The following is a 27,997-nucleotide window of genomic DNA, read 5'->3' as shown; positions in this document are numbered from 1 at the left end:
CTTTCAGCTTCCCTGCTCTACAATATCTACAGGTAATACAACAATGTATTTTCACATTTGTTTATTATTTTTGATGCAAATTTGAAGTGACGCTGGGTAAAGGAGAGCACATATACTGTCCAGTCATGTAGGGTTTTTTTCTTGATTTCATAAATATCTGTTGCTTATTTAGACTTAGCCTGTAAAAACCAACCAGTAATCAAGTATTGTATACAATGCTGCATGTGACACTGTGTACGTACAGTATATCCGCTACAAATATGTGTGTGTGCATGTGAATGTGTCACATGCTTATGCAGTCCCAGAAAATCACATTCAGGGATGAAGCAGCTCCAATTTTTTTTTGGACATGAGGAGGAATTGGCCTCCTTCAGCTAAATGAGATTTTTACCAACGAAGCAATTGAAAAGAAAAACAAAGTTTGGCCTGCAAAATGTTGAAAGCTCTTCAGTTTCGCTCCACAGTCAGAACCTCTGCTGCTCGAACAATCTGCAGTAATTGCAAACTAAATGCCTCTTGGAGGAATTAGAGCACATTTTACAGCAACACACAGGTTGGCGCTTAAAGAAGATTTTAGCATGACCAATTTCATCTATTTTGAACTGCGACATTACAGGAATCACACTTCAGGAGCAACTGCTGAATGTTTTCCTCAAGCTCTTTTGGAAATAGCCTGCACTTACATTGATGAAAATGAATCATTTTCTGCCATTTACTGCCGCTCCACTGTGCACCTTTATCAGCTGTGGCATTTAAATGAATGGAGAAATGGCAGTTACGATATTGAAAGGCTGCGTAAGAAGACAATAATTGAGGCCAAATGACGTGTTCAGGGAATATTTTTGTGACAGAAATTGCACAGAAGCTTAATGCCACTTGCATCTGCACGTTCACATCCGCAGTGATGTTTAAAGGACAACTTCGACTTTATTTCTGCTGGATACACAGAATTAAAACTAAAGGCACGAGCCATCAGTTACGCAGATGACCAGAAATTACCAGTTTTTATCATATGGGATATCAAATAGGTTTATAGGATTACTGTCAACACTACACACCTTGTGGGATATTTTTACGCCACCCTAATGAATGAACATGAATACGGAGAGGAGGAGATGAAAGCTGCTTCTGAAAACTCCAATTAAAATATGTATGTCTTTGAAAATGCGCTTGCCTTTCATCACGTCTGATTCATTAAAAGAACGTATGTGCTCGCTTCTGGACTCGCTTCCTTTCAACCTCAGACCAATTATACAGTATTTCTCTCACTTGCTCTGTCTCTCCCCCAATTATATAAATATATACAAAAGGGTTGGTATTTTTTCCATAGAATCCTGCAATAGGTTAAGTTGAAGCTCTGTTTTGTCAAGAAGATTATTTTAGGAATGGATATCAGCTTTAGGAAATGTATTTTAAAGTTCTGCTCTTGGTGAGGCTCTGTGATCCTCTTTGATTTCAGTTCAAGGCCCTTTTCTCTGATTGCCATGGAAATGCTTCGGTGACCTGATAAAACCAGATTCATTTCAGCCCAGAGATTTGAAACATTTGAAGCACTTCCCCCCCAATTTTCAGCGCAGCTTTCATCAGCTGTATCAAATTTCAAAACCCCGCAGTCCAGGTCTTTGCAAAGATTCAATAATGTTTAATATCTGCTGCTCAGTCAGTCAGACACACTGGAATCCGAGCTCCACCACCGCTCATATTGAAGCAGTTTAGGATTTGTTCATTGACTCGGCCTATTGTCGCCTGTTGATAAGAAATAAGGGAAATACTTTTTTTTTTTTTTTTTTTTTTTACCCTCAGTCGGCTTCATTTCCTTCCTGATGTGTTTTTCCGTGGGCATGAGAGGCCATGAATACGCTAAGTATCCTTGAGGAAATGTGAGCAGAAAGCATAGAGTCGATCCAGTTAAGCATGAGTGGTTACTTTCGCTACTTTGCTTTGTGTGTGAGTGGTGTTGAAAATGAGGCGAAAAACAACGGCACTGTAGTTTTCATCAGTGAACTGAGAACAAGAAAGAAAAGAAAATTTGATACCTACTTGAGGTCCGTCATCACAAGCATTTAAGACGAGAGAACACTTAGTGTCAGACATTTCAGGATGTAAAATCATGTCTGTATGGGGTATAAAAAATATGAATGCATTATTCAGATATATGAAGTGCATTCAAATGTTTGCAGTAACATTTGTCCATTTATAAAGCTTTACTGACTTGTTATTTTTAGCTCATGATCTGTGAGGGGCTAATGGTAGGGACTGTCTCTTCAAATTTTTGTCAATAGCGCTTTTATTCCTCATCCTCATCTCCTCACATTTCACACACAAAGTCCACTTTTAAAAGAAAAATCCTGCATTCTGAATTTGTTAAAACCTTCCATCCTGTTTCTGCTAGTACCATTTTTATTTCCAGCTGGACCCTTAACAGTTACACAACTTTTATTTAGACTCAGTTATACTTCTTTTAAGGTGTGGCTGAAATACAAATCATGTTTTTTTGTTAGATTAATTTAGGTACAGGGTTCAAACATTATGTCTAGATGTATACGAGGACAGAAAAAAGCACAGGAAACAAAGGAGCACAGAACAACTTCTTTGTAACAACTTCTGGTATAAGCTTTGCACACACAGACAGTTTTGTGAAATAAACAGATACAGAGACGGATCATAGTTGGGTGTTACACCCCTACCAAAACAGATGTTTGTTAAAAAGTCAGTATTTTTAGTGTCAAGGAAGTGAGGCGATATTTCCTAAGCTTTGTGTTATTTTAGGGCAGATTAACAAGAGATGACGCCACAAAAAGCTGAGGTCCATTCTCACAATTTCCTTTGATTCATCAGCTAAGCTGTGGCATAACACAAATCACACAATACTTTTTTCAAATCAGTGCTCGTCAGAGATGTGTAGGTGGCTCCGTGTGACCTTACCGAGCCTCTTCTGGCCTTGATATAAAAGACTGGCTATTGGCAGAAAACATGTTATCAAACATGATTCTCTGGGGAATTTCCGTGCAGCTTTGCCTGCTATTAAACTGTTCCAAAATCTTCAGGCCTTGTAGGAGGATGTAGAAAATGGAAACTCACAAAAAAAAAATAGATCACAAACACAGGTCTAAAATTGCATTCCTTTAACATTTAGCATTTAGCATGTTGAACTAGATGTTAATCCTTCATGGGGAGTTCACAGAAAAAGCTCTTCATTTGCCAGCAGAACATTTAGCAAGATTAACAAGCCTCCCCTAACGGCCTCGTTGTGAGTCAGCCCTGCCTGTATTAATGTCTTTATAGATTAGGCACAGTGAGGGGGCACGCTAGGGGTCAGTGGTAGAAGCAGGTAGTACAAGCTGATTTCTGCCCCCATCCGCAACTGGCCAACAGCTGGCTTTATAGCGCGCCGCTGGCCTTGCTGATTAGATGAAGTACTTCAGTTTATCCCATCTACTTCCTCAACCCTGACCAGGAAGCTCAGGGAGCATGTTTATGCTCCTGCCAAAACACATACTGCGGTGAATGAAAGCCGCCTAGATGACGACTCACACATTCCAGTTCATCTCAGGATATACAAGAAAGAGAGGGAAATGGAGAGTAAATGAGAATCAAAGGGAAGAGCGAGACAGAGACGGGGACAGAGAATAAACAACAAGAGGGTACAATGTATGGGGTCGTTGCTGCCATTCTCTGTGTGTTGCCCCCAGGTTTGATGTCTCAAAAATGTTGCATTGAAACCAAACAGGGATAACTAATTGTACATTTCAAATGCAAAGCCTGCCTACAGGGTAGTTTGGCAGGATTGCATGTAAAAGGATTTATACGTGTCTGCTCCACAGAGAGAAGCCAACGGATGAGCATGCCAAACTGCATGTCTCTTCTGAGTTAGACAGAAAGGCAAAACAAAACAATCAAACGCGACACATTATTTTCTCCTCTCAAAGGCATTGCTGGGTTTGACAAGGGTTAAGAGGTGCTGCTGCAAGCCTCCACCGCACATTAAGGAATCTCTCTAATTCCTCTTAGAGACGTCAAGAAGCCAAGCCAAGAAGTTAACAACAAATCTGAGCATCATCAAGAGCCTTTTTTCCCAACAGTTTCCAACAACAATTTCCCAGTTGGTTCATCCATTAATAATCTAGAAATATTGATTAGACCTGCTAGACTGAAAAATGTCAAGTAAAGACACTGACAATACAAGTTTGTATTCATTAGTCGATATTAAATTCAACTCGGTCAGCCTCAGATAAATTGTTCAAAATGACCAAAACATATCTCCCATCTCCATGACAATATATTGGATAGATTTTGTTCAAATATTATGCACATTTCTATGCTATGTTCTGTACAGTCCAAAACTGAGTAGAAATGTGGACTGACTAAAGAGAAAGGGACTGTGAGTGAAAGAAAAAAGAGAGGGGATTTTAAAAAGAAGCTATGAGCACCCGCAGAATTCAAACAGAAAACCTGCATTTCAAAGCCAATGGAAATTGATTAATGTATTCTCTTTGAAGGCTGGTAACCTGGCCAATTTGTGCCGAGGTTTACTTTTAGACAAGCCTGTATCATAAAAGCATCATCATGCAGATTGAGTGAGGAAGGACTTGCTCAGCACATGCCATGACATCAAACAAGACTGGAGGCCAAGAATGAAACATATGTCCATATGCCTTATATGAGCTAAAAATATCCTCATAAAAAGCGTAGTAGTGCAGGTAAAGTAATGGAATAAGAAGCATATTGTATGAAAGCTGATGGTGTATTTATCTGGTATGAATTAGATCTTTTAATATCCAAGATAAGAGTGATCCGATGTCAGATCCATATGGGGAATGAGTACTTGAGGAATAAATAACACACATCCAATGTGACATAGGCTCACATCTGACTTTCTTTATGCAGTTTAAACAAACTCTGGAGCATTTGCCTGTTTTTTCTTGTGCGTTTCACAACAGAGACACATGAAGACCAGCAGAAAAGTTATCATGGTAAAATACCACATGGTCATCGGTCACGGTCGTAGACTGTGTAATGAATGATCGCTGGTTTAATCATTCATTATTTAACGCATGGTCGCATAGAAATAGAAATTTGCAGGCGGCTTGGGGTTCAAAGTTCAACCATGGTGCTGATAAGTTATGCTTAAATGGGGTTTAGCTGATTTTCTCTCTTGATTTTGCAGCTTAAGACACAATTAATCAAATTAAAATATATTAAATGTTTTGCTTGGTTTTGGCGACAACTGACTGATTCTGCAATAGCTCATTTTAAACTTGAGTAGCTACTTTTCCATTTTAATTCATGTTAATACATTTTCCCCCACATTTTGCATAGTTTTTATTAATCAAATGCATTGTAGATTTGGGGTGTTTGGGGCCAGTCTGTCTGTTCGTGGTCACAGCCTCATACATGTTTTGATGAAGATAAAAATGCCAGGATTTAAATATAAATTCAAGATAATACATCTTCACTATTGCGATTTGCGCGTACTGCTTTCCTGTAGATTGCACATGATGGCAATGTCACGTTTCATAATTGACTGTTTGCTAAACCCGTCCACCCTTGATTACTGTTGCTATTGGCCTGTAATGCTTGGTAAATACTGTAGCATTTAGCCAAGCAGATAAAGACAAGGTTTAGGAAAGGCTTAAAAAAAAGATACTTCCATCCAAACGCTTTAAGGTTTGAGTAGTTCTCTTACTACAGCCCCATACACATGGCCTTCTCTGCTCAGTTACGGTTGCTAAGCTGTGATTTGTCAGTCACTGTTTGAGATAGGGGTTTAGAGAAACGACCAATCGCAGATGAAATTGCCAGTTCTGGCATGCTCATGGATGAGTTTCAAGATATTTATTTTTATTTGGTAAAACGTGTTGAAACGTTGATATGTATCTATCTTAGAAATCACCCGCACACCTGCATGAGAATTCTGACTATATATATAAATCATTCCAAAAAGTCTGAGAGAGAACAACCATTCTGAGGTCTTCTCTCCATGCTGCTTGAAGTAAAGAGACTTGATTCATCACACCGGGTTTGTAATTTGGAAGAATTTCAAATTCAATGCATCATATTTTCACTAAAGAAGCGAGGGAGTGATAAAGTACAAATTTCCAAATTTGGTTTGTATCTATCTTAGAAATCACCCGCACACCTGCATGAAAAGTCTGACTGATATTCATCTTAAAGATATTCACATCAGTTTGTCTTTTGTTTCTCTTTCTCTTTTCACTTTTACTTTAGTACAAACCTTTAATCAGGGTACTGTAATACAAAAAAAGGTTTCCTTGGAACCATTTAATCATACTAGGGGACACATTGTAGATTTGATAGTCAAATTGAATGAATGGCAAAACAGCCAGAAGTTAAAACTCAGTATCTGGTGACTGATGTGCCAAAACTGCAACTTTCAAGTTAAACTAGGCTGAAAAAACTCTCTTCATCTTCAGTATTTGTGTTAGAGTGATGTCTCATGTAACACTGAATGAGCTTTTTTTAAACGCGAACAAGACTGGATTATACAACTGGCTTGTACAGTTCTTTGTCATAAGAATTACATGCTTTTTGAATATCAAGGCTGGACTTACTGCCAGTGATTGAAGTAGTTTTGCCTACATTAAGTCAACAGTCCTAATAAATGGACTAATTAATGATTCTGTGAGATATACTTGAGCTGCTAAATAGCAGCTATTGGAAGCTTTAAACACCTAATAAGTCTGATACAAGACATTTTCTTCCTGCCAGTTGAAAGCATCAACCAAATTTCACCTATCCTTTGCAGATGTCCAGCATTTCATTTAAAAAAAAAAAAAAAACCTTTTCTTCTTGCTTGAATCATGCAATTTGCCCTATTTCTGTATGCTAACTAACAAAGCGTATAATGAATGTAGTTAGTGATTTAGCACTAGTCAGATGAGGTGAGATCATAAGGTGATCACAAATATTCTGCTTTCCCTTGTGTGCCCTATTACATTCCCTTCAAAAAGACCCTCCATCCCATTTATCTGTGGTCGGGGTTATTTCATAGTGGCTGAGTGTTGGATGAGGCGGCGGGGTAGCTCATGTGTGAATACACCTCTGACAGTAGTCACAATTCAGGCACTTTTGAAAACCGCCCATAAACAACGGTGGAAGGCAAAAGATGCTTACAGCGGCAGTAAGTGTAGTCGAAGTAAAGCACAAGTGTTGGTGGAGGAGGCAGCGGCCCAGTCAGGAGAGTCCCGGGCTTTATGTTGATTCATTACTCTATTAAGCCTCGTGACAGAGATAAGGACCAGCATGTTTCAAAGTGATAGCTGACCTCTGCGTTTTACCCATCCCACCGCCAACACGCCCACAGCGGCTGCCGTTTTTCAAACACACATGCTCACTTACACACAGCAGAGCAAACGTTGGTAAGCTAACTCCCACACTCACACATACATGTGCACAAAAACTATAAAAGAACACAGTGACAGAGAGACCCACACAGACGAAGTATCCATGTCTGAGCATGCTCACACACACACACACAAAACGGACATGGGCTAGCACACACATCTGTGTTTGCGACCAATCGCAGATCCATGAGCATACCAGTTCTGGTATGCTCATGGCTGAGTTTCAAGATATTTATTTTTATTTGGTACAACGTGTTGAAACGTTGATATGTATCTATCTTAGAAATCACCCGCACACCTGCATGAGAAGTCTGACTGATATTCATCTTGACGATATTCACATCAGTTTGTCTTTTGTTTCTCTTTCTCTTTTCACTTTTACTTTAGACATAGTGTACAAACCTTTAATTCGACTACACTTTCATCTGCGATTGGTCGTTCAAATATTATGCACATTTCTATGCTATGTTCTGTTCTGTCCAAAACTGAGTAGAAATGGGTACTGCAGGGACTAAGCTGAATGAGAGAGTTTTTTCACGTTTGGATAGTTTTTTTCCATAATCAAATGTCATGTAGATTAGGATTGGTTGGGGCCAGTCTGTCTGTGAGTGGTCACAGCCTTATACATCTTTTGATTTCATGTAGATTGCAGATTATGGCAACATGTTTAGTTTACTGACAATAAAATGTATGGGTAAATAAGTTCTTTCCTCACGCTGTTTTGACAGTAATAATGAAGAATTAACTTGTGGGAGATGAATATTTTAGATGGAGTAGATAATTGGTGAGTTTGGGTTAGGGGTTAGGGATTTTTATGGTATGAGAAAGTCTGATAAGAATCTGTTGAAAGTCACACTGTCCTAAGGCCTAAGGCTTTCACAGTGACATTGTTAGGAGGTCACCGGGTGTTCTTGTGTATACTTGATGGCATATAAGATAAATCATTCTAAAAAGTCTGAGAGAGAACAACCATTCTGAGGTCTTCTCTCCATGCTGCTTGAAGTAAAGAGACTTGATTCATCACACCGGGTTTGTAATTTGGAAGAATTTCTTCTACAAACTCAATGCATCATATTTTCACTAAAGAAGCGAGGGAGTGATAAAGTACAAATTTCACAACGTTACTGGGGTTATGACATGAATCAATCACAGATGCTTTTGGTGGCCGCATGCTTAGAATATAAGTAATCATGTGGTCTGGATGAGACAAAAGCTGTCTGTACGTCCTTCCAAAAACAAAATGGTTCATTTACAAAGCAAAGTGGTTACAAAACCACTGGAACAAGAAAACCAACACAGTCATCATGGGAGCAACCAAAGAGAAGTGTTTCTACTGCAAAACATATTTAAATTGAAACAACAGCTTTGATCTTGTCCACATACAGTCGGCCACAATGCCATTTGAGCCAGTGAGATGATTTGCCTGTTCTGAGGCCATTTGCAAATTAAGTCTATCCAGCTTTCATTTCAGCTCTTAATACTGAAAATCCTGTGTGGCCAGTCGGGCTCACTGGTCCAGTGTGCTATCAAATCTTGTCTGTGGTTTCAAAACTAAATGTCTACCCTAAACAATTTTGTTACAGGGGCAGCTTGGTCTGTGGGTGCATTTTTAGCAGCTCAGACACTACTGAATGATCACAGAAATATTATAGGAATATTATAGGAATAATACAGGCTGCAGCATGTCTCTAGGATCCTCCTGCTCTTCTGCAATTACATGCTGCTACTTGTCACTTTGATCATGAAGGTGACAGAGAAAATATCATAGATCCAAGACGAAACTGACAGAAGGGTGGGACTGGGGGGAAAGGCGCAATTACAAATCCGTCTGCTACTTCGGCACCTCAGACATCTCCATGGATTAATCAATATACAGCACAGTTAGGCTACTGATGTTTCAGAGCCAGGGTCGGGGCCATAGATTCTAACTTGTACAAACCTCAGTCAGGTAAAGAATAAATGAGTCAGGAAGACAAGACTTACATATTCAAATAAACAACCCCTCTGCCCCTGTACTCTAGCTGTTACTGGGGGATCCCCCCCCCCCCCCCCCATATCACCGACTGCTTAGCTATCAGGATCTTGGTCTCACATTCAGCACCAATCAGCAGCTCTAAAAAAAGATTCTGATATTTAATCATCTGTTAATCATCTGTTTTTTCCACCTTGGAAAATAATAAATACATTTTTTTTACTTTGCATCTACAGTAAAGACTGACTTGCAAAGGGCCAGTTTAGCCAAATTCAACCAAAAAAAAAAAAAAAAGATTCAGTGGAGAGATTGTTTCTGAACCGACTTACTGCTTAGCATGTAAAACCAAAACTGTATGCATGGCTAGATAGGGATAAGTGAGATTTATTTATTTATGTATTTATTTTTGTGAGCTGGGTTGAACTAATGCTTTAGGCATTATTATTTCACCAGTATGAGATATGATACTAGGTGCAACTTTAAAAACTCTTTCACCAGAAAGTTAAAGATCCGTAGTTTTAAAGATCACTAACATACTATGCAATCTAGAAGTATTTTTGGTAAATTTGACAGTTAAGGGAAAAAGAGTTTGGAATCAAAAAGGCCAGGGCAGTGTTTGAGCCACATCCAGTTTCAGAGCTTACATTATCAAAAATATACAGGTGCACAGTATATCTTGCTGGATGCTTCCATCTCCTCTATCCCTGAAGATCTGTAGAGGCTATCTCTCCAAACCAGCCCTGCTCTGTCAGCTGAACACCATTTGGTAATATAAACATGTAAGCAGAATTGCACTAACGAGAATGAAACCACCAGAAAACCCACCGATTTATCTCCTATGTGTCTGGTGTCTGAAATTCAGCTGAATCGTGCCACAATTTTGGTTCAATGGCTGGTCCTGGACCTGAAAGGACCCCAAGGGCTCCAGTTCATGTGTAAAAAATATTTTTTTCTATCTCACAAATTTTCCATTTAAGATAATGCTGTATGTCCAAATGGTTCCTCAGCTGTTCATAGATAACAACCCTTATACAGTGACCACAGCAAATGCTTATTTCTGATTCATACTTGACCAGCTCTGCCTAGTTTGACAGATTGATCTGAGTTGAGTTGACTTTCATATGATGCACTGGACACACTCAGTCACAAGGTAATTAATGCCCTAAAGCATACCCTGCTTTATCATCTATTTTTCAACCAAACACTGGCTGTAGATAGGGGCATTTGTATTTTTCATGCATTCCGCAGCCACCGTTGGTTTTCATAGATGCCACCATACACACTGGACCTTTCCAGGAATAGTTTGACATTTTAGGGAAAATACACTTACAATATTTGCTATCTTGACACAGAAGTGTTGAGCATATGGCAAAACGGTTTGCCAAGAAAGAGTTGCAACACCTGCTCACATGTTTGTTTGTAGAGGGCTTTTATAGCTATAGTATCTCATTGGCTACCCAGTCTTACTGCAGTCACTGCGCCCCATATATTTACACAAACTGATTGCTATTAATAAAAGGCAACCTAATGCAATTTGTAATAATGCTGCTGAAAGGAAAATTATCTGGCCATTCCTTTATGTTGCTGATAGTTATAATCCCTCTCTGCTCATTTAGTCATTGGGCAATTCTTCATGTCTTAAATTGATTTCAGAAACAATCATACAATAAATTGATAACTACTGCACTTTACCAACAGTCTATTGTGGTAAAATCACATTTACAGAAATAAATGGTGTTTACATTCTCTGGATGGCAGATAATAATGATATATTTACAGTTTTTCTACATACTCTTTCACAGGCAGGTCAGAGGTCATCTCAGAGCAGCTGGTATGTACCCAGTCTCTTGGCTGAGGACATTTCATCCAGGTGTCTGGTGGCCCACACAAGTGATTTGTGTGGTTGATGGACAGCCTCGTTAACTGCTCTACCTTCCTCCTACGCGCTACGTATCTTTAAAGCACATTAATATAATAATAATTGGATAATGGTATAGCCCATACTATAATTTGAAGCATGTAATGTAATGGATTAGATGATTATCCATCTGTAAGCACCAGTTAAGCATGCATTTATACATAGTAAATTGTCTATGTTATCATGGGTTAGATGTGTTCTGGTATCATATTCAACCTAGAACTGTGAATTATAGATAAACTAGTTACATTTGGTATTATTCTTTTCTCGTGTACTAACTAGAATAGAGATGTGTATATTTGTATATTTCTATGCCTGTATGTGTGACATGGGATAGTGCTGCAAAGGCGTTTAGTGTGAATGATACACAAAAAAAGAGTATGAGTCAAATGTGGCGTAATAAGTGGCCATGACACAATACCCAACCCAAATCCACACTTATTTGTTTGCTTTGACCTGCTGTTCCATTCTCAAGATTGGACTTGCAATTTTGAGATTACATTACTGACGATGACAAAATTTCTGTACTGACCCTTTATTTCACTTGTATGTGCATCATATGTGGACTGCATCTACATCATAACAGAAGCTAGATCATTTATTTGTTTTTTAGGAGAAGAAATAGCCAATTTACATGGGAAGTAGTTGTGATACAAGAGAAAAAAACAGGCTATTTGTGATGTCTGTGTGGTTCTTGATATTTGATTATAAAGACTGTTAATTATGAGCTCACTTCACATAATTCTCTTGCCCTAAAAGGAATGTAATGCATCCCTTGTAACTGTCCACACGACTTCCTGCTTTCACCTCCAGCACTTCTTGTTTACAGTACATTGCTCATTTGTAGATTGTGGCTGGATGTCAGACTGTCTGACCACATCTATATCTGGCAGTGACGATCGGACAGCTCTGGCTTTCTTTAGCCCAGGCTATGACAAGTATGTGTGTTCAGATGTGCCTGGATATAGCTGAGATGGATTAACACATGGAATTAAAATGTGTTGCCTGTATACAGACTAAAATCAGATTTCCCTTTCTTGTGAAGAAACATGTGAATGTGTGCTACCTCTCATTATGCTGTCTCTATATATTGACAGTAAATGCTACGCCCCTTGTTGCCTGTCTGCGAAAATCCAGACAATTCATTTTGACAGGCGTGCTACTATCCAAACTGCCAGCCAACTGTTTGAATCGCATGCATTTTCTGATTGGATCTGCTCTGGAAAATGCATTTCCATATGGATCTGACATACATTACATTCTCACTTTGTCATGAATGTGGCCGAATGCATCTTTTGTCACACATATTGTTTGGCACATACAGAAGGAATCATAAAAAAAAAATCCTCAAATGTCACATGTGCAATTACTATTTTTGTTTAACAAAAATAAAACAAGTTGGTTGCAGGTGCAATGGCAGTTGCTATCAGAAAATCTATTTTTAGCTACACATTAGCCAATGTTTCCTGTTGTGATTTGACTGATAAAAGTAAAAAAAAGTTAAACCTGCGTTATTTCACGCTATGAATAGTTTCCAAGATAGCATGACATTAAGTGAAATAATACATAATGCTTTATAAGCTGTCCTCTTCTATAACACAGCTGACCCCTGGTTTGTGTTCACTGAAAAGAGGTCTGGGTCTGAGTGAAGGCAAAGATATTCACAGAGACATCCCTGCTTGCACTTGAGGCTCTGCAACAGGATATTGCGACTGCACTCTTTAAGAGAAGCAATAACAGCTCACATTTCATCAACTGGCGTTATAGGGTGGCATAGCATTGAGATAACCGACCTTTCTTTCCTCCAGTAGTGTCTGGGAGGAAAAGAGAAAGTAAAGTACAGAACAACCTGAGGAAAATGTGCTTCAGAAAGAATTAGAACAAAGAAAGAGCAATTGACTTATCAAATGGGTAAACTCACAGTGTGAATAGGTAGATATAACTGCATTATTTGCCTTGGCAGTTAGCGTTTCTTTTCAGAACTTGCCAATATGGCGAATTGACCATGACTGAAAGCATAGAAATTAGAAATTATTCAAATGTGAAAGGGTTTGCTGGTTGCTATGCAAATGCCGGACCATTTGCGTTTGAACTTATTGCTTGGCAAGAGGAAATGGGCTGTACTGTCATACTTTCTCACTCATCAGAAGTGTGTTTGAAACAAAAACAAATACATACACACACACACACACACACACACACACACACACACACACAAAATACAATAAAGAAATGTGGTCTCTTTCTTTATTTGCTATTTCACAGCACTCATATTTTGTGAATAGCACCTCACTTCATGCACAAACATTCTTTTATTGACTTCTCACTTCAAGGCATGGGTGTTCAAACTTTGTGAGATGAAAGGAGATCACATAAGAGGAGTTGAAGTCCGGGTTTATATAATATGACTATTGAGGCATCACAGCAAAATTTAAGGAAAGTAATATATTATGGTTTGTGTGCATTAAGGATGGGTGAGTACACCATTATCTGTAACTGTATCTGTTCATCCAACTAAGTTATCTGTATTTATATCTGTACTCGGAATGGGCTGGGCTTAAAGCAGGCGTAGGTGGTGCTTAAATTAGAAGTGAGCGGGACTAACTGGCAGTTGTTCATTTAAGCCTGAAACTGATACGGGTTATATCAGAAGTTGATAAAACACTATATTTACATATATACGGAGCAGCCTCACAGTTGAGCTTCAGAGAAATGTTTTTGATCATAAGATGAGAGAAATATTTGCAGAACAAGTTAGTGTGTCTGAATTCATTAGGCAGAGAGTTCCATAGTGTGGGGGCTCTATAAAAGCCTAGAAATATAGCAACTTATTAAAAAAAACCAAGTCTCTGGGTTCTTTTAAATCTCTTCTTAGAACCTTTCTCTCTGTGAAAGATAGTTATTCATTCTTATTCATTTTTATAGTTTACCTGCTGTGCAAAAGGACAATGCATGGCCTTATTCTCATTTGATCTACCTTGCATGGGTTTTATTTCTTTTTGTAAAGCACTTTGTAACATTGTTAACAAAGATGTTATTTAAGTAAACTGTATCATTATTATTATTATTATTATGGATATTGACACATTTGACTTGTTTCAGTCAAGTATTCGCTCAACCTTAATGCACTAAGCGTGCATTTGCATTTTGTCTACTGTACATGAGGACATCTGTGTATATGTGTATGCATCTGTGTGCAGGAGACTGGGTTTCTCTGAGTAACGGCAAGAGAGGCAGACGTGGTGTTCCAAGATACTCCCCGAGCACTAGCAATTAATGATGACAATTTAAATTTTGATACGCTGGTCTTTGCTGAGGCAGCCGGGCTAGACAAGTTGAGGAAGTCACCTATCTAATAGATGCCACATGATATTAATGTACAGAGGCGCGCTCCCTCTAACCTGGCAGCCACAGGAAATCAATCACCTCCCCGGCATTACTTTCTTTTGACAAATATGCTCTCACCGGCCAGGTAGCAGAGCTAATGGCCTCCAAAGTATATCTGTCAAAGACACAGCTCCTATTAATTATTCAGTCACCTGTGCTCCTATGCTGCGGTGCTACCTTACAATATTTACAGTGCTGCAAGAAGGCCGCTCTCCCACCGGCTTACTGTCCCTGAAGTGGAGAGCTGCTTTTGCATGAGCCATAATTCCATCTGCTCCACTTCTACAGAGAGAGGGAAAGAGACAAGCAGCTTTCATCGCCTATCAAGAAACATGCCGGTCTCTGGAGATGCATGAGTGTAAACATGACTGAAAGCTGATGAAGGGTTTGTATTGTGTTTAAGTCATTAATGAGACAGGTAGGGTTTCATCATCATGCTGCTGTGGAAGGAGATAGCCAGTGCTGTCAACGACCTACAGCATGTGTTATTGTTTTTTTTTTTTTGTCTTGTCAGTCTAGATGTGAAAGCACGCTAAATATAGTTGGTAATCATGTGTGCATAATGACGCATCGCTAATGTAACAAACAGGGCAAAAGATGAGTTTTAAAATGGTACTGTCCAGTGAGGCAATATTAGAGGCAGCGTTAAACAAAGAGCACAATGGTGGCAAATCCAGCTGTTACCAGACAACCACTGGCCACCATGCTCTTACGGAGTTAAATCCCCCTTTTTTTCCCCCGCCCACAGAGGGGGACCAGGGTGGCTGGTTTGGGAGGAGGGGGAGAGGAGGAAAGGAGGGAGTGATGCTGCATTCATGTGAATGACAGAAAAGTGGGAGAAATGAGTACCCTACTTAGAAATACCATCCACTTTAGCTTTTAGCTTTTTATTTTTCTGAATGGACCCTGATAGCTCCACTACCCTATTAAATCCTGACATTATCTGCAGATTTTTGATGATCCCACACCGTTTGTTAATGCCAGTATTATTTATTTTTAATCACATTTGCAGTCTCCACAATAAAGCTGCATCATTTTCACTCACAAATGAATTACAACATTTCAGTCCTGCCGTTTAGGATCATAGTCGGGTTATGCAGTTTTGTTTCCAAGTGTTACTTAATGTGATAGTTAACAAACAATGAATTAAAAATGATTAACAGCATATAACATACATATTCTAATTGGCCAAAAGAATGTAGACCCTCAAACATCACACCTATGTGATTGCTGATCATGTCATTTCATGGCTGTGAATCTGCTGCTATGACAGTCTATTCTTCTCTGAAGGTTTTAAAATCAATCTTAAGACCTGGCTGCAGAGATTTGCTCCCGTTCAGCTACAAGAGTATTGAGGTCCAACACTGATGTTGGACGATAAGGTCTGGCTTACAGTCAGCGTTCCAGGTCATCCCAAAGGTGTTGGATGGGGTTAAGGTCAGTGCTCTCTGCAGCATTCTTCCACACCAAACTGGTGCAGTTGCCATGCAGTTATGGCAGTCCTGTTAGCTGACTCTGCCGGACTGGAAGCTACTAGTGAACAGCATGGCCATGACCATTTTGATTGGACAGGTGAAGATAGACAGAAAAGTGCCGGAGGTTGGACTCTTTAATATGGGCTTTTGTACAGTAATGATGAGTCCCAGCATCCAGAAACACATCACATGTTGTCTTACAGGAAGAAATTTGATTAGATTTTGGTATAAGCATAGGCTATAGCCTACTATTAAATATGTGCACAATATGACCTGAGGTGTGATCTAAAATGATAAAAAAAGGCTTCATTTTCATTTAATCTCTACTTTATATGCACACTTCTTGTGAAGGCTATATATTCAAATGATATATATATAGCTATATTAAAAGAAAATACATCTTACCCCAGTTTACCCCTTATACTGACTGTACCGATAGCCAGTTTTAATTACAACAGTATGTGATGTTATGCACATTTTGAGATGGGGCGTGTTCATGAAAATATGTGTGTGTGTGTGTGTGTGTGTGTGTGTGTGTGTGTGTGTGTGTGTGTGTGTGTGTGTGTAGGGGGAGAGTGTTTCACCCACACCCCACAAACGCAACATGAGCGTCTAACTGGGTCACGTGAGATACTCCGCTAATAATGCAGTGACGTGGTAGAGTTCCGTCAGTGTAGCGGTGTCTGACAGACAGCCTGCCCGGGCCAGCAGCTGCCTTGCCCGGCTAAGAAATCCGACAGGGGTCGGTCGAAGACAGCGCGGAGGGAAGATCCGTGAGAAGAAAAACAAGAAGGAGCGGGCTGACAAACCGAAGCGGGGAGGTGAAGAAAGACGACTAGTTGTTTTTGTTTTTCCTTGAGGACTCTGGGAACATGTTTTGGCAGTGAATGGACTCAGAGGGGAAAGGATACTATTTTTTATTGTGTTTTTGCCCATCGCTCTCACTGCGCTGGTACTGTACATCACCCCGCCGAGCATCGCAAAGGACCAGCCGCACTCCTGCTGCTCTGCCGCCACTGCGCTCCCCTCCTTGCAGCGGACAGAGCTCCGGATAACCGTGTTTGGATGCTGTAGTGTTTTCTTCTTTTTACATTGAATAACAAACCCTGGAGTGGCAGATAAACTGGGACGAGATCATGAAACAACAGTGAAAGAGCGAGGGGAAGCAAAAAAAAAAAAAAAATTGAATAAGAAGTGAGGCAGAGGGACGCTGTGGTGTGTAACAGACACAAGGAGCAGGAGAGAGAGGAGAGGAGGAGTCGCAGCAGGAGGAGAACCAAAAACCTGCAGGTTTGTTGAGCCTGTGGGGATGAGGACGTGGAGGGACGTAACACATCCGAGGTGTCAGTGTGATTAGAGGGGAGGGAGCTGGAACAGGGGGAGCCGTTAAAGCGCAGGTTGTTTTTCAGTCCAAGGAGGCGGTGATGGCGGGTAAAGGCACCGGGGTTCGCACACTCCTTCAGCCGACCGCAGCCCTGTCAGGAGCCGCAGCAGCAGCAGCAGCATGAGGAGGAGGAGGTACGCAGCATTGCACGTCTCATCAGTCCTCAACATCCTCATTATTCATTTAGCCTTCCCCGCCCTGCTCTCCCCTCCATTACATCCAGCCACCCACCCTTCCCAGCCGCCTGGACTTGTATACATCCATCCATCCATCCATCCATCAATCAATCCATCCATCTATCTGTGCCCTTTCTTTATGTCCCAACATCTCCTCTCTATTGGGCACTTTTTTTGGACCCCCAGTGGCTTCTTAAAATGTTGCAGTGACACTCAAGGGGGGCCACATGCAGGTGTTCAAGGCAGGTGTGCCACTGGAAAATTAAGAATACTTAGATGTTGCTCTCACTTCACTCCCAGAGGATGAATTTGTCATGATATTTCATTCCTCCTTGCCCAGAGCAGAGTCATTTCCACTCCTATCAGAGATTCCTAAAGGTACAATCACTGTCATCAGTCACGGGTCAGTTAAGTCTGTACTGTATTCATTTACATAGATTCAAGTTTAGGAAACCCCTTCTTAGACCTGCCAAGAGGCGAGGCCAGGGAGTTCCCATTGATCCAGCTCAATTAACAGGGCTTTTTATCCACTTCATCACGTCCAGCTGCCTGAACTATTTGGCACCGAAGCCCGTGCATGCTTAGGGATATCTGCTAACTGCTGAGATGGACATTAAAAAAAAAAAGAAAAAAAGACAGCAGTTAAGCTCACCATCTGGGTATTCACTTTGCCCACTAGACGTTGAAACTTTAATGGGGTCTAATTTTTAAACCTCATAATTTATTGCTGTGACGTCTGATCCGACAAACCTCCAAAAAACGTCAAAGAGAGGAGAGTACAGCCGGGCTTTATTAACGAAGTAAAACAGAAATACTGCTAGAATTAAATTCAGCCATAAAAGTTGGCAGCAGCACAATGAGAAGGGTTGGATATCACTCACACTGAGTGGAAGAAAATCACTGTCATATAATATTTACAACAGCTACAGCAGCTCCAAGCTGCCAAAGCTTTATTTCCCAGAGGTCTCTTGTATTTGTGAGTCCAGTTTTAAGAGGCCGCTCGATCCCTTTGTTACAGCTTTTTTTTTAAAGGACAGATGAATCTATATGTTGCCCTGTACGACTACATTATATGACTCTGACTTGTCTGTTAAAGATTTCACACAAAGTGCAAAAAAAAAAACATTTCCTCACTTGTTTTGGCCTCCTCTGGTGATGTTGTGAGATGTCTGTGTGAGATTTCTGCCTCTACTCTATTACAATCTTAGTTAATTGTTGATTATTCTTTTTTATTGTATGATTAATTCATTGTTTGGTCTAAAATCAAAATGGGAAAAAGAAGACAAATACCCCGAGGTGACAACTTCAAATAGCTTCTCTTTTGTCCAACCAACAGTCCAAAACTCAAAGATATCCACTTTACTGTCACTGTGAATAATGATCTCAATGATTATTAAAATAGTTGCAAAATGTCCTATCAATCAACTTATTGATTAACAGACTTATTATTGTTTCAGCACAAAAAAAAATACAAGAGCAAAACGAAAGCAAAAGTAAAACAAAGCAAAGTTTTGGTTATTAGCTTCTATCAAAATACTTCCCTCTATTGTTCTGAGGCGGACACAATAGTATGTGGTCAAAATGGGGGCACATGAAACCAGAGAGAGAGCTATGGAGGTAAGTGAGAAAATGTGGGTTTTTTTTTGAACTGACCCTTTAAGGATCAGACATGGTCATGTTGTGTGATGGGGGCTCCAGTGGCCTGGCCCAGATCTGACCAGCCTCTAGTGATGAAGGGTAAAAAAAAAAAAACTGGCCACCCAGTGTCACTCATCTGCTCTGCATTACTTAGTTGAGAATGCAACCCTCCCTCTCCCAGCGGTGCTATCCTAGTTGAGTCACACATACACCAAACAACATTTTCAAAGGGTCAGATCACCCTGAAAAAAAACAAACATTTTTTCTCATTCTATTGGGACTAATTCTTGGCTAGAAAGTTCTTGGGAAAACTATACACAGCTAAGTCTGTGGCTTATCCAAAGGCCCAGGTGCAATGCTTTTGGATAGATTTGTTGCCGTTTTCCATTCACTTCCATTGTATGTGGGTAGTGGCCTAAATCTCCGAGTCAGCTCTTTCTAAACATTAACAGATAAAACTGAAATAACACATACACATACAAAAATGAAAACACAAGTGAAATCAATGGACACCTGTTACCCAGTTGTTTTAATTCAAAAACTGTGCAAACTTTATTGTTCATAAATAAATACATGTGAAATAAAAAGTACACTTTGGCAAGTAGTCAATAACTGAATGTAGCCATAATTTAACATCCTCTAGCCTATCTCATGGACGCTTACCAGTATTTTCAAACTGGGGCTACTTCTGCAGTTGCCAGGGGGTACTTGGAAATAAAAAATAAGATTTTTTAAAATATGTATATCCACATGTTGAGTAAGCTTTCTATAGTACATATTGCAATAGAAAAAAAACCTAGTTTACAAGCGAGCAGAAGTTTGCAATTAGCTTTTAGCATCTATTTAAACCATTTATCTATAGCTTAAAGCTATGACTGAATCTTTCAATTAGTTAGCTGGATAAACAGGTAAAATCGATAGCTAATGGAGAAATAGTAATAGATGATGGTTAAAAAAGCTAAAAGTGAGAGATAAATTGCTGAAACCTCTTAAGTTCTTCTACTGGTAGTATGAATGCAAACTTGACCAAATGATCCAAAACACTGGAAGTTAATTGTATATAAAAAATCCTGTAACTATATCAACTTCTGTATAGTTAATAGTGTTAACGTCCAGTTAAATTCAATACAAATGAACACATCGAACAGCTGGAAACCACTCTCTTATACAATACCATGTTTTATTCACAAACCATTGCAATTTGATTATGGAAAAACGGCATAGGTCACTTTGGTAGGGAGGGAGTGAAATTCAGGAAGAGCAAGAACGCCACCTCTCACCTCCGTTTCACTCGTTTTCTTGGCTGTCTTTGTGAACTCTTCACTGCAATCAGATGGTAAACAAGAGTCAGAAAATGACAGATTGTTGAGGAAGAGTGCAGCTGAACTAGAGAGAGGGAGGTGACCAGGACGAAGAGGGATTAAGATGAGACCACAGCAGCAGTGAGGGGAGAGGTGTGGACTCACCAGCAGCCTCCTTACTTTCAAGTGACTCCTCTGAACAAAGCCCTGCACTGAATTCCCCAGAAGATTCGTTTTAAGATGAGCCCAGCGTGACCTCGAGAGAACAAAAGCAGATGTGAACGTTTTATAACTCATTGCTGTGCATGCCAAGCCACAACAGCAGTGAAACAGTTCAGATGTTTCTTGCCAACATAAGCAATACAGGACAGAGCAATAGGAAGGGAGGTCCTTAAGAGAGAGAATGAGTGATGGGAGATAAAGCTGTTTTTAAAAAAGGCCTTTCTTGAGACTTAGGTTTGGTTTCTGGCTCCCAACTGGAATGCTAATAACAAAGTTTCAGAACCAGGGCAGAGTCTCAAATTAAACAGAAACAAAACAGTGGGTGTCCTCCTTGCCTATATTTATTGGGTGTAACAACTGTATTCAACCCAGACTGCGATAAAGCACTAAATAGACAAACGTCAGGACCAACTTTAGGTTGGTGAAGCTTTTTTGGAGTGCAGCACTCAAGGGTTTTTATACAGAATTAGGGCTAAACAGAACAGGAATAGCTTCGTTTTCATTTCCTAGAAAACGTGGATGTCGATTAGACATTGACATTACAACCTTCTTGCATCAAAATTGAAAACCTTGGTAAGTAGAGAGAGAAAATAAAAATGAGTCATCTATAGCTGCCGGCTGCATCATTTTGTGAAATCAGGAACTATGTATCTTTCTGATATGACTTTAAATTTGTTGCTAAGGCTATGAATACAGTTGCTTCTTCAACAGTCAGTGTTTAAGTTATGAAAAACCAGTGGTAAAGGAAGTATTCAGATCCTCTACTTAAGCCTTGTATTCAAAATGAGTAAGTAAAAATACAAATAGTTTAATGAAAACTAAGCAAAATGTACTAATTATGCAGTATTACAGTTACTTTGAATTACTGTTGGGCAGTATATTCTATAGCAATGCAACAAAGTTGATCTTTTTCACAACATAAAATAGTAATACTAATGCTAATACTAAAGTAGACGTACATAGAAAATGTTGTTCAGTGCACTACTGAAACGAAAATATAACTATATACTGTATAACTGCAATATTATCTGATGTTCTGCTGCACATGCTCTTTTCCAACATTTCTAATTATAATGGCCACTTTTCGCTAAGTATTATGACACTTCATAATTTATTAATCAAGGAAATAATTATCAGTTTAATAGATAATGAAAATAATTGTAAGCTGCAACTGTAGAAGCGATGGTCCTCATTCAGCCACAACAATCACAATTTCTTTGTTAAAGAATTGTTTTTTCACATGGCCATTCTCAGGAATTCTTTTTTATTGCGTTGCCATGATGAAGGCCATGTGCTACAGCCCTGCTTTAACATTAAAATAAATCATAAATGTAGTGGTTGAATGAGGATTGTTGCTTGAAGGCAGTCTTATTAGATGGAACGGCAACCTCACTCAGCCACGTAATCAGTCAGGCCTGTTTCAATAAAGCCAAATTTAACCTCTAAATTCAGTGAACAGCTACTCTAAATGGCTCACAAATGGGAGCTGTATTTTTCTTGAGGAAAATGTGTCACTATCACAAAGTGCACTGTTTTACTGAACGAAGGTCATACAGTATCCTCATCGACATGAGCAAAGCTTGTTTTGCATGCATTACACACATTGTGGAGGCAAAACGGGGCTACGCTGTTTATGTGGGCGTGGAAACAATGAAAGCAAACTGTGGAGAATGGTGTTCATACCTCACTGTACAAGGTTTTTCCTCCTTTTAATTTTATTTTTTTCCTCTCGGTTTGAAGCTGATGTGGTGACAGAGACAACACTATAATGTATGCCTACCATGTCACTGTGTCACTCCCCCAGCCTTCGTTCTGATTATTGACCGCTGCAGAATCGCTGGGGCTTTAATTAGTGCTAGTGTAACTAATTGGCTTGCATAGAAGTGACATTGATGGGAGGCAAGAAAATGAATTAATGAGGAGAGGCATCGGCAGATTAAATAGAACTGCTAAAAAGTAAAAATGGATGTCTGATCTCCCAGTGAAATTGGCATTTACGTCGACAACAAAAAAAGTCATACACAACCAGTCATTTCCATCTGCATGTGAGTGTGTGGGTGGGTGTGTGTGTGGGCATTCATTAAGTGTGTGTATCTCTGTGTATATTTGTATTTATGTGTATATGCGCCCCTCTGTGTGTGCACTCTTCATCAGAGCTCACGTATAACTAGATGTTCATTTAGTTGACAGCAGAAATTTCTCAAGCGCTGGATATGCTTCGATGTAAAGTATGTTAACCTTTAAAACAAAGCCGGCCCTGGCCCCTCTCATTCTCCTGTAATTGCTTGCGCTGGGTAAGCACACTCGCCTGAAAAGGTTATCGTGTTTCTTGCCAGTTGTCATGATGAATGAGCAAACATAGCAGGAAATGAAAACTGGAAGTTTAGAAAATCTGCCTCACACTAACCGGCATGTAGCATTTGCACAAAATAATTCTCTGTTGTCTGCTATCTGCAAATTATTAAAAAAGCAAGCAAACAAACAAAAAGGCAACGCAGGCAGTCAGTAAATTAACACACTCAGGAAAGAAGGATGGATTCAAGACTTGCACTGCTGCTACATTAATATTCACTAGAGTCTAGTACAACCTGCAAGTCTCTGCTGGCATATTCTGTTTTCTCTGGTGATGTGTCTGTGTGTGTGTGTGTGTGTGTGTGTGTGTGTGTGTGTGTGAGTTCACACAAATAATAATGATGTATGTGCACACCATACGTAATTATATCCACATTAGACACATACATCTTTGTGTGTGAGTCTATAGACATAAGAGTGATAACATGTGCAGTATGTTTGTTTTGTATATCAATAAGTCTGGTCTGCATTAGATTTTGTGTTAGTGGGTCTGTGAACACAAAAAAATGATTATGTGTGCAGTATTTGGTCTACATATGATTATGTGGAATGCACTGTAAATTTTGTGCTTGTGCAAACTGATGAACTGTTTGCCTTGGTGAGTCAGAATCAGTGTGCACATACGTGATCGCCTTTGTGTCTCCCTCGGTGCACAACTCCCCGTGGGCAACAGATGCAATCATCCACGTCGCATTTTGTCTGTGTTGTTGCATGTTTGTGTGCTTGCATGTGTACATCTATGTGCGTGTTTCCTTGTATGTCCTGTATTTATGCCTGGAAGATCCAGCAGCCGGGGTGGTCTCAACTAGACAGTAGGCAGCATTGATAAGCTGAAGGTGGAAGGTGAATTGCGGGTGAAGGCTGTTATCGCCAGAGGCTGGCTCAGGCTTTGGCACCACTGCCTGCTGGACCCTGAAAACTCATTTTGACAGATGCATCTCCTCCCTAGCTGTCGACGCACTGTGGGGGGCTGATGACACTCGCTCGCCCAAGCGGCTCAGTGTAGCGTTAGCCGGCACCACGTTGAGCAAACCTGCAATTTATACTTATGCCCCAGGCATTAAGCTGAATAATGACATGCAAGAGGCAACCACCATCTCACCGTGCACCAGGCTGCAGCTCATAGTTTCCACAAAGAACTTCATAGAGTATTTCCTATTCTTCACTATTTTTAGATGGTTTAGTTGTGAGATGAGTTTGTGATGATCTAGGATTATTTTCTTATTTTCTGCCATTGTGTAAAGGGAAATGTGTTCATTTAATCAGCCATGTTTACTGTGAGATTGATTCAGTATGAAAATGTGTTGTGCTGTACCTCAGCAACTACCGCAGGCATACATCTGGATGTGCTTTTTTTCAACCATAGAGATGCACTGTATACACAGTCATTTTTACAGCAGCAATCTTCCCTTCTGCCGCTGCTCTGCGCTTAACCATATTCTCTCAATCTCACATTTTATTTCGCCAAAAAGCCACATCCCCAGAGCCTTCTGTCTTTTACATTCCTGTCCAATCAAAGATGCTACAATGCTGTCATATTGATTCAGCTTCTCCCTTTCAAAATGTTAAGTCAGCTTACCAAAAGTGCCATTTACCAATGTGGGTACTGCATCCACAGAATGTTCTAATTGGGGCTTTTGCATCTGGAAGAAATTACTGTGTACAAACCATAAATAAAATGATTAAGAAATAAGATTCGGTTGTCCACATAAGTAGAATAACACATCTGCAAGTCAGACAATTGACATGTGGCTCAGTGCCAGTGGATAGGAGGTGCGTTTCGGACATCTGCCAAGACTGTTTTCTCTGTTTCTTTTTTCTCTTTTCAGATTAGAGAGAGCAAACACAGAGGAGGTGACCCTTATCATATCCTGAAGGAGTCGAGACATAGAGCATGAGCTTGTGTTTGTCTACAGTGCCAAAGAAGCGCCAGGGAGAAGCCTCCATGGCCAGAGAATCATCGCCTTCCTAGCTCCATCAAGGGGCCCTTTTAACCCTGCTCCAAGCTGCACTGGGGGGCTCAAACGTTCCCCTGACTCCACCAGGAGGCTCACTCCAACCCATCTGCCAGCTCAGATAACCCTCTGACTGTTGGCAACCACATGTTTGAGGTGACTGTATGTGACCGCCGCCGCCCATTCCCGAGCAGCAGCAGCAGCCTCCTGCGACCCCGATCTGCATCATGCAGTGGAGACGGCGGCACTGCTGTCCCATCAAGATGACCTGGACCGTCAAGCGTTCGCTCTTCCGGACCCATGTGGCCGGCCTCCTCTCTCTGGCTCTGCTCTTCACCCTCTTCTTATTTTTCAGCCACCAGGATTGGCTACCGGGACGTAGTGGACCCCGGGAAAACCCACTGGCCTACACCGTCAGGGGTTTCCGCAGCCCCAAGGGAGAAGCCAACCAGAGCAACTCCCTGAAGAGCCTGTGGAGGGAGGCGGGGTATGTAGTGCCAAAGCCTTTGCTCAACCTCAGCTCTCAGCAGGCGGATGGGGCAGCAGGTGAGGCAGCAGCAGGAGGAGGAGGTGGTGGAGGAGGAGCCAGGATGGGAGTAATGGGGCTTGGGGACTCCATGAGCACTAACAACAGTTTACAGAAGGAGATGGGTGTCGGAGGGAGGCTCAGTGCTCAGCCCTATCGCTACATCCTGAACGAGCCCTTCAAGTGCAGGGACAGCACTCCCTTCCTCATCCTCCTCATTGCTGCAGAACCTGGCCAGGCTGATGCCCGGAACGCCATCCGCCAGACATGGGGGAATGAGAGCACAGCAATGGGTCTGGTGTTCATCCGTCTTTTCCTGCTTGGCACAGGAAAGAGCTCAGACACCTTTCTCCAGAGCAGCATAGAGGAAGAGAGCCGTGTTTACCACGACATCATCCAACAGGACTATCAGGACACTTACTACAACCTGACTATCAAAACCCTGATGGGCATGAACTGGGTGGCCACCTATTGCCCACATGCCTCCTATGTGATGAAGACAGACAGCGACATGTTTGTCAATACCGAGTATCTCATCCAAAAGCTGCTGAAGCCCGAGCTGCCTCCCAAGCAGAGGTATTTCACTGGCTACCTGATGAGAGGCTATGCACCAAACCGCAACAAGGATAGCAAGTGGTACATGCCACCGGAACTGTACCCAAGTGAGCGCTACCCGATATTCTGTTCGGGAACAGGGTATGTGTTCTCAGGGGACATGGCCGAGCTGATCTACCAGGCCTCTCTCAGCATACGGAGGCTCCACCTGGAGGACGTTTATGTGGGGATCTGCCTGGCGAAGCTGCGCATCGACCCAGCGCCCCCTCCCAACGAGTTCCTTTTCAACCATTGGCGGGTGTCTTACTCCAGTTGTAAGTACAGCCACCTGATCACATCCCATCAGTTCCACCCCAATGAACTCATCAAGTACTGGAACCACTTGCAGACCAACAAGCACAATGCCTGTATCAACATGGCCAAGGAAAAGAACGGCAGGTACAGACACCGAAAGTTTCACGGAGAGAGGCCTCCTTGATGCATCCTGTGACGACCACCCGCCTCAAAAATGGGAGATGGGTGCACTGTAACTACAGCCGATGGAGGGCATGTTGAACTCAGCACTATACACTATATGGGGAAAAAGCACATTGTTTTTGGTATTGTGTACAGTCGATGATCCAAACTATTTTTTTAATTTGAGAAAAAATGTTAAATATTGTAAACCTGTTGAGCTATTTCTGAAATGAAACTTGGGGGACGAGTTAAATGCAGCATACACAAAAAGTGCTGCTGCTCAAGTTTGCGATAATTCAGGTGCCAACAGAAAGATGGTAATTTATGCTACAGTTAATGTGAGGGCTCTCCCTAAAAGGTAGTACAGTATCACACTTTACAAATCAAAAAAAATAAAAAATAAATAAGACACAATTGTGTTTACACAGAGAAAGGGAAATGCACATGTATCATTGTTGAAAGTTACACTACCTAAATATGAATGAAAGTATCTTTGACGTTGACCAGTTATGCTGCCCTGTTTCTCAGTGTTTACTTTACAGAGTTATCAAAGAGTATGAGTCTAAAGAGAAGGTTTATCTGTCATATACTGTATTTTATTTAAAAAAAAAACATGAAACCACTCAGAATCACGTCAGAGATGACTGAGATTGTATTTTTTAAAGCTTTACATTGAGTATGACTCTGCACTTGAGCAAATGTGCAATGAATCAATTAACAATTAAATGTACTGAATTAATTTTGTTTGCAGTTGTCTGTGTTATTTATCTGGTACCGATTTGTAAATTCAAGCACCTTTTATTACATTTGTACTGTAGTACATACATGCTATGGCTGCTGAATATAGGGCTGGGAAATAATTTAATATTACCAATTATTGACTCGTTGGACTTGTTTTGTGATGATTTAGACACCTTGATTTTACTAAAAAAGTTACTGTTGAAAAGCATGTGAAATCAATTCATTTTAGCCAAGTTTTAATAATAAACTTGATGCCAATAGAGCGCAATTCAAGTTGCATTAAACATATGTCAAAAAACATCAAATATGCTACTTTTAGCTATATTTTCATTTCAACCTATACCTCCTAGCCTCAGGCTGATTTGGAAACCTGCTAAAATTACTTTAGTTATTACATTTACTAACATTTAGTTTATAACGTTTACTAAGTAGAGATCACTAATTCAAAATGGGTTGCACCACACAAACTAGCTGTTATTACTAAAGAATTTATCCGGTGACTGCCATGTGTGACTGCTGTATAGCTACCTAGCTTGATAATATTTAGTGTACACATTTTGATTAAAGAGTAAAAG

The 27,997-nt window shown here is 40.5% G+C and overlaps 1 protein-coding gene across 4 annotated transcripts; it reads left to right on the top strand.

The window, feature by feature from the left end:
* The first annotated feature begins 9 nt into the window (after positions 1-9).
* b3galt2 (UDP-Gal:betaGlcNAc beta 1,3-galactosyltransferase, polypeptide 2) lies at positions 10-27,420 on the top strand. 4 transcript variants are annotated; one of them, XM_051377508.1, is made up of 2 exons: positions 10-32; positions 25,019-27,420. In XM_051377508.1, exon 2 carries the CDS (start codon positions 25,372-25,374, stop codon positions 26,701-26,703), a length of 1,332 nt encoding a protein of 443 aa, XP_051233468.1. In that variant the 5' UTR covers positions 10-32; positions 25,019-25,371; the 3' UTR covers positions 26,704-27,420. The 4 variants fall into 4 exon arrangements, with proteins under 4 accessions (XP_051233468.1, XP_051233467.1, XP_051233465.1 ...); XM_051377507.1 differs by lacking the exon at positions 10-32 and adding an exon at positions 16,742-17,406; XM_051377505.1 differs by lacking the exon at positions 10-32 and adding an exon at positions 16,742-17,634.
* The last annotated feature ends 577 nt before the right edge of the window (positions 27,421-27,997 follow it).

This window comes from Dicentrarchus labrax, unplaced genomic scaffold (genome assembly GCF_905237075.1).
Source record: "Dicentrarchus labrax unplaced genomic scaffold, dlabrax2021, whole genome shotgun sequence".
Taxonomy (NCBI): domain Eukaryota; kingdom Metazoa; phylum Chordata; class Actinopteri; family Moronidae; genus Dicentrarchus; species Dicentrarchus labrax.
This window is presented reverse-complemented; position numbering and strand designations above follow the sequence as displayed.

Excerpts from the sequence above, each read along its gene's own strand:
- b3galt2 (XM_051377508.1), top strand. The coding sequence starts at position 25,372 with ATGCAGTGGAGACGGCGGCACTGCTGTCCCATCAAGATGACCTGGACC.